At 44.2% G+C, this 11978-nt stretch overlaps 1 protein-coding gene across 1 annotated transcript; it reads left to right on the plus strand.

The window, feature by feature from the left end:
- The first annotated feature begins 1841 nt into the window (after positions 1 to 1841).
- On the plus strand, positions 1842 to 11978 carry LOC112251331 (SAGA-associated factor 29). Its single transcript, XM_042321956.1, has 11 exons — positions 1842 to 1870; positions 5511 to 5608; positions 8405 to 8478; positions 8849 to 8924; positions 9322 to 9394; positions 9749 to 9813; positions 9907 to 10036; positions 10722 to 10868; positions 11020 to 11055; positions 11206 to 11368; positions 11635 to 11978. Exons 3-11 carry the CDS (start codon positions 8413 to 8415, stop codon positions 11749 to 11751), a joined length of 873 nt encoding a protein of 290 aa, XP_042177890.1. The 5' UTR covers positions 1842 to 1870; positions 5511 to 5608; positions 8405 to 8412; the 3' UTR covers positions 11752 to 11978.

The following is an 11978-nucleotide window of genomic DNA, read 5'->3' on the forward strand; positions in this document are numbered from 1 at the left end:
TGATTTCTTTTGATTTTCCAATGATGTCAAGCAAAGAGGCACTGAGTTTGAAGGTAGGCCTTGAAATACATCCACAGGTACACCTTCAATTGACTCAAATTATGTCAATTAGCCTATCAGAAGCTTCTAAAGCCATGACATAATTTTCTGGATTTTTCCAAGCTGTTTTAAAGGCACAGTCAACTTAGTGTATGTAAACTTCTGACCCACTGGAATTGTGATACAGTGAATTATAAGTGAAATGATCTGTAAACAATTGTTGGACAAATTACTTGTGTCATGCACAAAGTAGATGTCCCAAACGACTTTCCAAAACTATAGTTTGTTAACAAGACATTTGTGGAGTGGTTGAAAAACAAGTTTTAAATGGCTCCATCCTAAGTGTATGTAAACTTTCGACTTCAACTGTATATACCGTTGATAGAATGATTCAGACTGTAGTCATGACAAAGTACGACTGTCTGTATCTGTGACATGACTGTCTATATCTGTGAGAACGATGAGGAAGGACCCTTCCCTCACATAAATTTACTCCTGATCAGATGCCGTCGTATAAATTACAGGCCGTGAACCAGGAGATATGAGTAAAACCTCTCAAAGTAGCCTCTTCTCCTAAAGCCTTCATTGAATATTCCACAAACCATTCCTTTTGGATATGACCCAATTGTTTTTGAGCAAGGAAGGGTTGACACAGCTTTTACACAGCCACAGAGTTCTTGGCATATTTTACTTCTCTCGCTGCCTCCATAAACAGTCATAAACAGTACTGTACTGGCCTTAAACCGGGGTGACATGTTTAAGCGTCACTCTCTCTTTGTCCCATTCTCTCTTCTTTATCTATCTCTCTTTCACTCCCACTATTCATATTTCTTACATGTGCTGTTTTCCTTTCAACGGCAGTCTCTCAGTTATCTATCAACAGTCCTGTTCTTTCTTTCACTGTTTTTCTCCCCTTACTCTTTCTGTGACTCGTCCTTCCACGCTTTCTTAGCATCTCTCAGTCATGTGGGTACTCTGTTCAATAAATATTTGCTGAAATATGAGCTTACCATATGAGCTGTGACTAAGCCTGCTCTCAACAAACACACAAAGACACACACAGACAATTATAAACAGCACGGAGCGCCCCAGACAGTTTTGAAACATGGCAGATAAGCCAACACTTATCTGTGTCTGTCTATGGTCCATTTTACTACCTTATTTTCTCCATGTCAGTGTTGAATATGAACTTTTCAGTATCTCCACCTCACCACCCTTTGTGCTTCCCTCCACACACACCCAACTAGTAATATCAAATAGGTATAATATATTGCTTTACATTAAGGCACGGTCTACCTAGCTTTACATTCATATTAGTACTCTATTAAGTTTTGTTCTTAGTGATTGTTTTGCTGTTTATGTGGCTGTTTTCTTCACCATAGTGTTTACAGATGGTGTTTGTTTCCAGAGGCCAAACCTCCCTCCGCCCCCTCGCAGAATTCTGCTGACGGAACATTTTACACAAACATTACAGTGCAATTGAATGTGTTTACAAGATCATGCCTGAAAGGAATTGTCTGTATGTTTCAATATGTAAACATTGAGGAGAGATTTTTGGAAAATATAATTTACTTCACCACTTACATTCCATGGGTTGTAAATATTAGCTAAACGAATTCAAACAACAATTATATTTACGTGTGATTATTATTATTATTATTTTACATTAGAACACCTATATGGTAGAGAGATGCCTTATTTCTTATACAGTCTATGGCCGAGATGCAATATTGAAAGACCCGTAAGACAAACGTTTGGGGTAGTGCTGTTTGTCCTCGCTGCCAGTCCGTAGTAGGCCTTGAAACGAATGAAAGCTCACAAACTACCAAAGGTAGGGAGATAGTCTGAATGTATAGTTCTAAACATTTTGTATAACAATTTACGACTACTTACCAACATGTAACTTTACTCCACAAAATAAACTGCGCTTGGTGGTTGATAAAAGTAAAGATCACGTTTAAGGAGTCATAGAAGCTAGCTAGCTATTTAGCCAGCTAAGCTAGCTTGCGAACATTAGTTGGCTTGCTAAATTTTCTAATTTTAGCTGGCTAGTTTCCTACAATATGTTTGTTCTGACCACGTTAGCTAACTCTTGCAGACAACTTGCCAGTACAAAGTAAATGTGACATAAGTTGCGAACAATACAGCTAACCTTACTGTTAGCCAGAAGATTCTAACGTTGCGCTTGTTTACATTGAGCTGCACTGGGGTCAGAACGCAATTATGGTTAGATTAAAGGCCCATTGCAGTCAACGTTATTTTCCTGAGTTTTGTATATATATACCCACACTATGTAGTTGGAATAATATTGTGAAAAGGATAATGCCTTTGGTGTAAGAGCTCTTTGAAAAGATCCAGGCTGTATCACAACTGGCAGTGATTGGGAGTCCCAAAGGGCGTAACACAATTAGCCCAGCGGCGTCCGGGTTTGGCCGGTGTAGGCCGTAATTGTAAATAAGAGTTTGTTCTCAACTGACTTGCCAAGTTAAACATTCAATTTTAAAAAGACCACCTGAAATTTCAGCCTGTTTTGGTGGGATGTGCCAAATACCACAGGTGTAGACCTTACAGTGAAATGCTTATTTACGAGGTCCAGCATTGCAGTTTCCCCCCAAAAATATGGATGAGAATAAGAGATAATTACAGAACAGCAGTAAAAAATAACAATATATACAGGGAGGGGTGCCGGTTAGTTGAGGTAGTATGTACATGTAGGTAGAGCTATTAAAGTGACTATGCATAGATGACAACAGAGAGTGGCAGTGATGTGGAGGGGGGAAATGCAAATAGTCTGGGTAACCATTTGATTAGATGTTCAGGAGTCTTATGGCTTGGCGTAATAGCTGTTTAGAAGCCTCTTGGACCTAGACTTGGCGCTCCGGTACCGCTTGCTCTGCAGTAGCAGAGAGAACAGTCTATTACTAGGGTGGCTGGAGTCTTTGACTATTTTTAGGGCCTACCTCTGACACTGCCTGGTATAGAGGTCGGTCCTGAATGGCAGGAAGCTTGGCCACAGTGATGTACTGGGCCGTTTGCGCTACCCTCTGTGGTGCCTTGCAGTCGGAGGCCGAGCAGTTGCCATACCAAGCAGTGATGCAACCAGCCAGGATGCTCTCGATGGTGCAGCTCTAGAACCTTTTGAGGATCTGAGGACCCATGCCAAATCTTTTCAGTCTACTGAGGGGGAATATGTTTTTGTCGTGCCCGCTTCATGACTGGCTTGGTGTCCTTGGACCATGTTAGTTTGTTGGTGATGTGGACACCAAGGAACTTGAAGCTCTCAACCTGCTACACTGCAGCCCCTTCGATGAAAATGGGGCCGTGCTCGGTCCTCTTTTTCCTATAGTCCACAATCATCTCCTTTGTCTTGATCACGTTGAAGGAGAGGTTGTTGTCCTGGCACCACACGGCCAAGTCTCTGACCTACTCCTTGTAGGCCGTCCTCTTGTTGTCGGTGATCAGGCCTACCACTGTTGTGTCATCTGCAAATGTAATGATGGTGTTGGAGTCGTGCCTGGCCGTGCAGTCATGGGTGAACATGGAGTACAGGAGGGGGCTGAGCATGCACCCTTGAGGGGCCCCTGTGTTGAGGATCAGTGTGGCGGATGTGTTGTTGGCTACCCATCAGGAAGTCCAGGATCCAGTTGCAGAGGGAGGTGTTTAGTCCCAGGGTCCTTAGCTTACTGATGAGCTTTGAAGGCACTATGGTGTTGAATGCTGAGCTGTAGTCAATGAATAGCATTCTCACATAGGTGTTCCTTTTGTCCAGGTGGGAAAGGGCAGTGTGGAGTGAAATAGAGATTGCATCATCTGTGGACCTGTGGGGGCGATATGCAAATTGGAGTGGGTCAAGGGTTTCTGGGATGATGGTGTTGATGTGAGCCATGACCAGCCTTTCAAAGCACTTCATGGCTACAGACGTGAGTGCTACGAGTCGGTAGTCATTTAGGCAGGTTACCTTAATGTTCTTGGGCACAGGCACTATGGTGGTCTGCTTAAAACATGTTGGTATTACAGACTCGGACAAGGGAGAGCTTGAAAATATCAGTGAAGACACTTGCCAGTTGGTCAGAGCATGCTCGCAGTACACGTCCTGGTAATCCTTCTGGCCCTGCGGCCTTGTGAATGTTAACCTGTTTAAAGGTCTTACTCACATCAGCTGCAGAGAGCGTTATCTCACAGTCTTCCGGTACAACTGGTGCTCTCATGCATGTTTCAGTGTTATTTTCCTCGAAGCGAGCATAGAAGTAGTTTAGCTCATCTGGTAGGCTCGTGTCACTGGGCAGCTTCCCTTTGTGGTCTGTAATGGTTAGCAAGCCCTACAACATCCAACGAGCATCAAAGCTGGTGTAGTATGACTCGATCTTTGTCATGTATTGATGCTTTGTCTGTTTGATGATTCGTGGGAGGGCTTAGTTGGATTTCTTATAAGTCTCTGGGTTACAGTCCTGCTTCTTGAAAGCGGCAGCTCTAGCGTTTAGCTCAGTGCAGATGCTGCCTGTCATCCATGGCTTCTGGTTGGGGTATGTACGTAAGTCACTGTGGGGACAACGTCATCGATGCACTTATTTATGAAGCCAATGACAGATGTGGTGTACTCCTCAATGCCATTGGAGGAATCCCATAACATATTCCAGTCTGTGCTAGCAAAACAGTCCTGTAGCTTAGCATCTGCTTCATCTGACCACTTTTTTTATTGATCTAATCACTGGTGCTTCCTGCTTTAATTTTTGCTTGTAAGCAGGAATCAGGAGGATGGAATTATGGTCAGATTTGCCAAATGGCTGGCAAAGGAGAGCTTTGTATGTATCTTTGTGTGTGGAGTAAAGGTGGCCCAGAGTTCTTTACCCTCTGGTTGCACATTTAACATGCTGATAGGAATTTGGTAAAACTGATTAAGTTTCCCTGCATTAAAGTACCCGGCTACTAGGAGCGCCGCCTCAGTGTGAGAGTTTTCTTGTTTTCTTATGGAGGAATACAGCTCATTCTACGCTATCTTAGTGCCAACCTCTGACTGAGGTGGTATGTAAACGGCTACGAAGAATACAGATGAGAACTCTCTCGGTAGGTAGTGTGGTCTACAGCTTATTATGATATACTCAACCCCAGGCGAGCAATAACTCGAGACTTCCTTTGATATAGTGCACCAGCTGTTATTTACAAAAATACATAGTCCTCTGGCCCTTGTCTAACCAGACGCCACTGTTCTATCCTGCCGGTACATCGTATAACCAACCAGCTGTATGTTGAGTTTGTCGTCGTTCAGCCACAACTCTGTGAAGCATAAGATGTTACAGTTTTTAATGTCCCGTTGGTAGTTTAATCTTCCCCATAACTCTGCAATTTTATTGTCCAAAGATTGCATGTTTGCTAGCAGAATTGAGGGAAGTGGGGGTTTTTTCGATCGCCTCCGACTTCTCAGAAGGCAGCCCGCTCTCCAGCCTCTCTTTCTCCGCCTCCTCTTCATGCAGATCACGGGGGTCGGGGCCTGTTCCCGAGGGAGCCGTATATCCTCCGTCTCGGGCTCGTCAGAGTCGTGAAAGAAGAAACAGGATTCTGCTAGTCCGTGGTGAGTAATCACAGTTCTGATGTCTAGAAGTTATTTTTGGTCATATGAGACGGTAGCGGCAACATTATGTACAAAATGGGTTAAAATAATAAGTTACAAACAACGCAGATAAATAAACAAAAAAACGCAATCGGTTGGGGGCACGTAAAATGTCTGCCTTCTGCTCCGGCTCCATCTTACATCCACCAGGTGGTAAATTAGTTAATCGACCAATGGGCGGTATTAGATTATGCTGAGCTGTGGGGCACTGGTCTATGGCCTGTGGTGAGGGAGGAGCACCTTTTTCAAATTGAACAGTAATCTACACTGCGTGGTCGTGTTGTCAACATGGCAGCATGGTACATCATCCAGTAACATACAACCTCTCGCGTTTTTATCAAAAGCAATCACTTTTGAATGTGAACACAGGCCAGATTAATCGATTCCCTTCAGTAAGCGAGTGAGTTCCAAACCTCTCTGCCAATAACAGAAAGTTTTCCATTTTCCCTGCCCCGCATAGACCACTCCCAGACAGTCCTAACAAAATTCTTGCTTGAGAAATTGCTATTTGCTAAGAAGCTATTTTTGTTTCTTGTTGACCATTTCAATTGAAAACAGTCACAGTGAGGTTACCCAGAAGTTATTTGATATTGAGAGAAAAATGGCAACATTGGACCTTTAAGACACCGTGGAGCCAACGCAAGATATAGATCGGAAAACCTACTTCAATGCAGGGATGGGATGTTACACTGTACTCTAAATTTGACCTACAGTTGAAGTTGGAAGTTTACATACACTTAGGTGGGAGTCATTAAAACTGTTTTTTCAACCACTCCACAAATTTCTTGTTAACAAAACTATAGTTTTGGCAAGACTGTTAGGACATCTACTTTGTGCATGACACAAGTCATTTTTCCAACAATTGTTACAGGCAGATTATTTCACTGTATCACAATTCCAGTGGGTCAGAAGTTTACATACACTAAGTTGACTGTGCCTTTAAACAGCTTGGAAAATTCCAGAAAATGATTTCATGGCTTTAAAAGCTTCTGATAGGCTAATTGACATCAGTTGAGTCAATTGAAGGTGTACCTGTGGATGTATTTCAAGGTCTACCTTCAAACTCAGTGCCTCTTTGCTTGACATCATGGGAAAATCAAAAGAAATCAGCCAAGACCTCAGAAAGACAATTGTAGACCTCCACAAGTCTGGTTCATCCTTGGGAGCAATTTCCAAATGCCTGAAGGTACCATGTTCATCTGTACAAACAATAGTATGCAAGTATAAACACCATGGGACCACGCAGCCGTCATACCGCTCAGGAAGGAGACTCGTTCTGTCTCCTAGAGATGAACATACTTTGGTGCGAAAAGTGAAAATCAATCCCAGAACAACAGGAAAGGACCTTGTGAAGATGCTGGAGGAAACGGGTACAAAAGTATCTATATCCACAGTTAAACGAGTCCTATATCGACATAACCTGAAAGGCCGCTCAGCAAGGAAGAAGCCACTGCGCCAAAACTGCCATAAAAAATCCAGACTATGGTTTGGAACTGCACATGGGGACAAAGATCTAACTGTTTGGAGAAATATCCTCTGGTCTGATGAAACAAAAATAGAACAGTTTGGCTATAATGACCCTCGTTATGTTTGGAGGAAAAAGGGGGAAGCTTGCAAGCCGAAGAACACCATCCCAACCGTGAAGCACGGGGGTGGCAGCATCATGTTGAGGGGTGCTTTGCTGCAGGAGGGACTGGTGCACTTCACATAAAAAAAATACGTGGATATATTGAAGCAACATCTCAAGACATCAATCAGGAAGTTAAAGCTTGGTTGCAAATGGGTCTTCCAAATGGACAATGACCCCAAGCATACTTCCAAAGTTGTCACCAAATGGCTTAAGGACAACAAAGTCAAGGTATTGGAGTGGCCATCACAAAGCCCTGAGCTCAATCCCATAAAAAATTTAGGGGCAGAACTAAAAAAGTGTGTGCGAGCAAGGAGGCCTACAAACCTGACTCAGTTACACCAGCTCTGTCAGGAGGAATGGGCCAAAATTCACCCAATGTATTGTGGGAAGCTTGTGGAAGGCTACCCAAAAGGTTTGACCCAAGTTAAACAATTTAAAGGCAATGCTACCAAATATGAATTGAGTGTATGTAAACTTCTGACCCACTGGGAATGTGATGAAAGAAATAAAAGCTGAAATAAATCATTCGCTCTACTATTCTTCTGACATGTCACATTCTTAAAAGAAAGCGGTGATCCTAACTGACCTAAGACAGTTAGGATTAAATGTCAGGAATTGTGAAAAACTGAGTTTAAATGTAGTTGGCTAAGGTGTATGTAAACTTCCGACTTCAACTGTATATCCAAACTGATACATCAAGAAGATTGAAATACTGCTAGTTTTCTGTAAAACTACCCTTTTTGTCCTCATGCTAGCTAGCAGTAGCCACTGCCACCGTTTTGGAATACCAGTGGCAGCCAATCAGCTCATTTGTCATTTTTTGCAACATGTCATTCTATAATGGCTGCTGTGGCTCCTGCTGGATAGCATGAGGATGAAAATAAGCAGTCGTTCAATCTTCCCGGTGTAACAGTTGGGACAATTCGGAGTACAACACAATTTCTCATCCCCGTAGTCTAATCATGATGTCGTTCCGACCCCAGTGCAACTCATTGTAAACAAGCATAACGGTAGGGTCGGAATCTGCTGGCTAGCTATCATGTGTGCAAGGCATGTCTGTCATGTTGCTGCTTAAACTAAAGTGAAACTAATTTGATGAATGCATTTTGAACATCTCGTTACCACAGGCAACATCATGTCGGCGGACACCAAAATCGCAGAGCTTTTAACAGAGCTCCATCAACTCATCAAGCAGACGCAGGTAAGTCTCAACCAATGGTTTCTACACCCAAGTGCTGTTGTCATCAGGAGCACTGACTTGTGATTGAGGTACCACAGTGAAGGAATAGCTACCTAGCTGGTTATATTCAAATGTGACTCCAATTACTCATATTTTTACATCATGCCATCATAGGGATTGAAGTCACATTTGGGAGTAGTGTAATAACTAGCAATACAGAATAGGAATGATATTCAGAGATCAAATTAAATCTCATTGCCAAACATCAATCACTATAATACATTTACATTTTGTGTGCACATTGCATGTTATTCTTGCTGATATATTGCATCATTTTGCGCCTATGCAACAACCACATTGTAATATTAATCCCTTTCCTTCTCTTTTTCAGGAGGAGCGGTCGCGCAGTGAACACAACCTGCTCAACATCCAGAAAACACATGAGAGGATGCAGACTGAGAACAAGAGTGAGCCTCTACCTCGCCTCCCCACATTCCCTTTTGTCCATCCACACTGCAACACTGTTTTAAAACTCTTCATATTACTGTTACACACCGTTTCTATATATGTATCATCTGGCTAAGCCAGACACACACACGTTATGTTCTTCTATCCTCGTAGGGACCTAAAATGTATTTCTATTCAAAATCCTATTTTCCCTAACCCCTAAACCTAACCCTTACTTGTAACCCTAAACCTTACCACTAACTTCTTATCCGAATTGTAACCCTAAACCCTAAGATCAAAATATTACTATCCTTGTGGGGACTTTGGGGCTTTTAGATCCCCATAAGGATAGACACACACACACACACACACACACACAGTGTAATAAGGTGTTATTCTTGTTTCTCCCTCCCCCAGCCTCCCCTTACTACCGGACTAAGCTGAGGGGACTCTACACCACAGCCAGAGCAGACGCTGAGGCAGAGTGCAGGTCGGTAGCCTACACTTGAAAAAGAAAAGGAGAGCCGCACACTCTTAGGAGCTCAGATGCAATAATTTAATAACCTAATAACCAACGCTTCGACAGACAAGCTGTCTTCATCAGGGTAGCCTACACTGATATCCCTATGCCCCTTGCCCTATGGACCCTTGAAGTGTCCACTGATCTGATATGGTAGGTTTGGTGTAAGCCATTTAATGTAATGTTTCCTTTCACCTATCCAACTGTGGTAGTTCAGTGATTGGATGTGTTTTTGCGTTCAGAAATCATCGCCACCATGTGGAGTACCTAAGTACAGCTTAATTCCAAAGAAATAAGTCGGGCGCCACTCTTTCTCTCCCACAGTATTCTTCGTCATGCTCTCGACAAAATTGCAGAGATCAAATCCTTATTGGAGGAGAGGCGAATAGGTAAGAATGGAAGGAAGGAGATGAGAATAAGCCACTGTTAACTATTGAGATGCAGCCCATGCCTCACTCTTTCCTCTCTCTCCTCTCCCCCAGCGGCTAAGATGGCAGGGGTGAACAGCGACAATGACCCCCCCAGGAAGACCATGCGGAGGGGGGTGCTGATGACACTGCTCCAACAGTCAGCCATGACGCTCCCGCTGTGGATTGGCAAGCCAGGAGACAGGTAGGGTCTGATGGTTCAGTCTCTCCTGAGCTCAGTATAGTAGTGCACAACATTTTACAACGGGAAACAAAAATCTGTGTTCTTTAAAAAAATATATTTATTTCACCCCCCCGTATTTCGTGGTATCCAATTGGTAGTAGTTACAGTTTTGTCTCATCGCTGCAACTCCCGTACAGACTCGGGAGAGGCAAAGGTCGAGAGCCATGCGTCCTCCGAAACACAACCCAAAACAAGCTGCACTGCTTCTTGACACAATGCCCATCCAACCCGGAAGCCAGCCGCACCAATGTGTCGGAGGAAACACCGTACACCTGGCGACCGTGTCGGCGTGCACTGCGCCCGGCCTGCCACAGGAGTTGCTAGTGGGCGATGAGACAAGGATATCCCTGGCGGCCATTCCCACCCTAAGCTGGACGACGCTTTGCCAATTGTGCAACGCCCCATGGGCCTCCCGGTCGCGGCCAGCTGCGACAGAGCCTGGACTCAAACCCAGACTCTCTGCGATACAGTGCCTTAGACCACTGCGCCACTCGGGAGGCCAAAATCTGTGTTCTTGTTGTGTACATTTCAAGTTCAGTACCCCCCCATTTCTTTTCCACCTGCCCCTTTTTTCTGTCCTCCATTACTATATTACTCCCTCAACCCTAAAACCCTCCATCCTTCCCTGTATCCTCCTCTCCTCCAGTCCTCCTCCCCTGTGTGGGGCGATGCCAGCCAACAGTGACTACGTGGCCAAGCAAGGGGACAAGGTTGCAGCGCGGGTCAAGGCCGTGGACGGAGACGAACAGTGGATCCTGGCCGAGGTGGTCAGCTACAGCCACTCCACCAACAAGTAACTATCAGCAAATCAGCTACAGCCACTTTTAGCCAATCAAGTACAGCCATGTACCACTGTTACCAATCAACTACAGCCTTTAACACTTTTAGCCAATCAGCTACAACACAGACTGTTTTGAGTTGTATTATTTTGCTCTATCCTTCAGGTACGAAGTGGATGACATTGATGAGGAAGGAAAAGAGTAAGTCAATGTCTTCATTTTCTATATTTCTTTTCCTACTATTTTGTCTTGTAGTACATTATATTTTATGCCCTGAAAATCTCACCTCGGATATAATGACAATTATCTACTCTACTTCTTATCTCCCCCCCTCCCATCCTCCTACTCCAGGAGACACACACTGAGCAGGCGGCGTATCATCCCCCTGCCCCAGTGGAAGGCCAACCCAGAGACGGACCCGGAGGCCCTGTTCAGTAAAGACCAGCTAGTGCTGGCCCTCTACCCCCAGACCACCTGCTTCTACAGAGCCCTCATCCACACACACCCACACCGGGTGAGACAAGGAAAGGGAGAGGAGAGGAGCGGGGGGGGCTGATTGACGTCATTTGAATACATTTTGTTTGATGACGAAACTACATAAAGCTGGTTCAGAGATAATGTTACTGTACACCAAACCCTGCATCCAAGCAGGCCCCTCGCTTGGCAGCTTCCCCTCCATCAATCCTAACCTTAACCATTATTGGGGAAAATGCTAAACTGACCCCAAATCAGTGAACTCTGTTCTCTCCACTAACCACCACGCTCTTTCTGCTCTCTCAGCCCCAGGACGACTACTCAGTGCTGTTTGAGGACACGTCGTACGCAGACGGCTACTCCCCGCCCCTCAACGTAGCTCAGAGATACGTGGTGGCCTGCAAAGAGAACAAAAAGAAGTAAAGAAGAGACTGATGAAGAAAGAGAGGAGTCAGGAGAAATCAAGGGGACTGTGACTGAAGATACTGTATTTTTGTCAGACTTGACAAGTACACTGTGTAGACAAGTGTTCCTAGACAAGTGTTTCCAACTACCCCCCTCTCCAGAATAACAATGGATTCCATACCTTAACCACACGTATGGACACACTGAGGGCGCGTTTCAAATAAAATAACATCAAATGAAACTTT

The sequence above is a fragment of the Oncorhynchus tshawytscha genome, linkage group LG01 (assembly GCF_018296145.1).
Source record: "Oncorhynchus tshawytscha isolate Ot180627B linkage group LG01, Otsh_v2.0, whole genome shotgun sequence".
Classification (NCBI taxonomy): domain Eukaryota; kingdom Metazoa; phylum Chordata; class Actinopteri; order Salmoniformes; family Salmonidae; genus Oncorhynchus; species Oncorhynchus tshawytscha.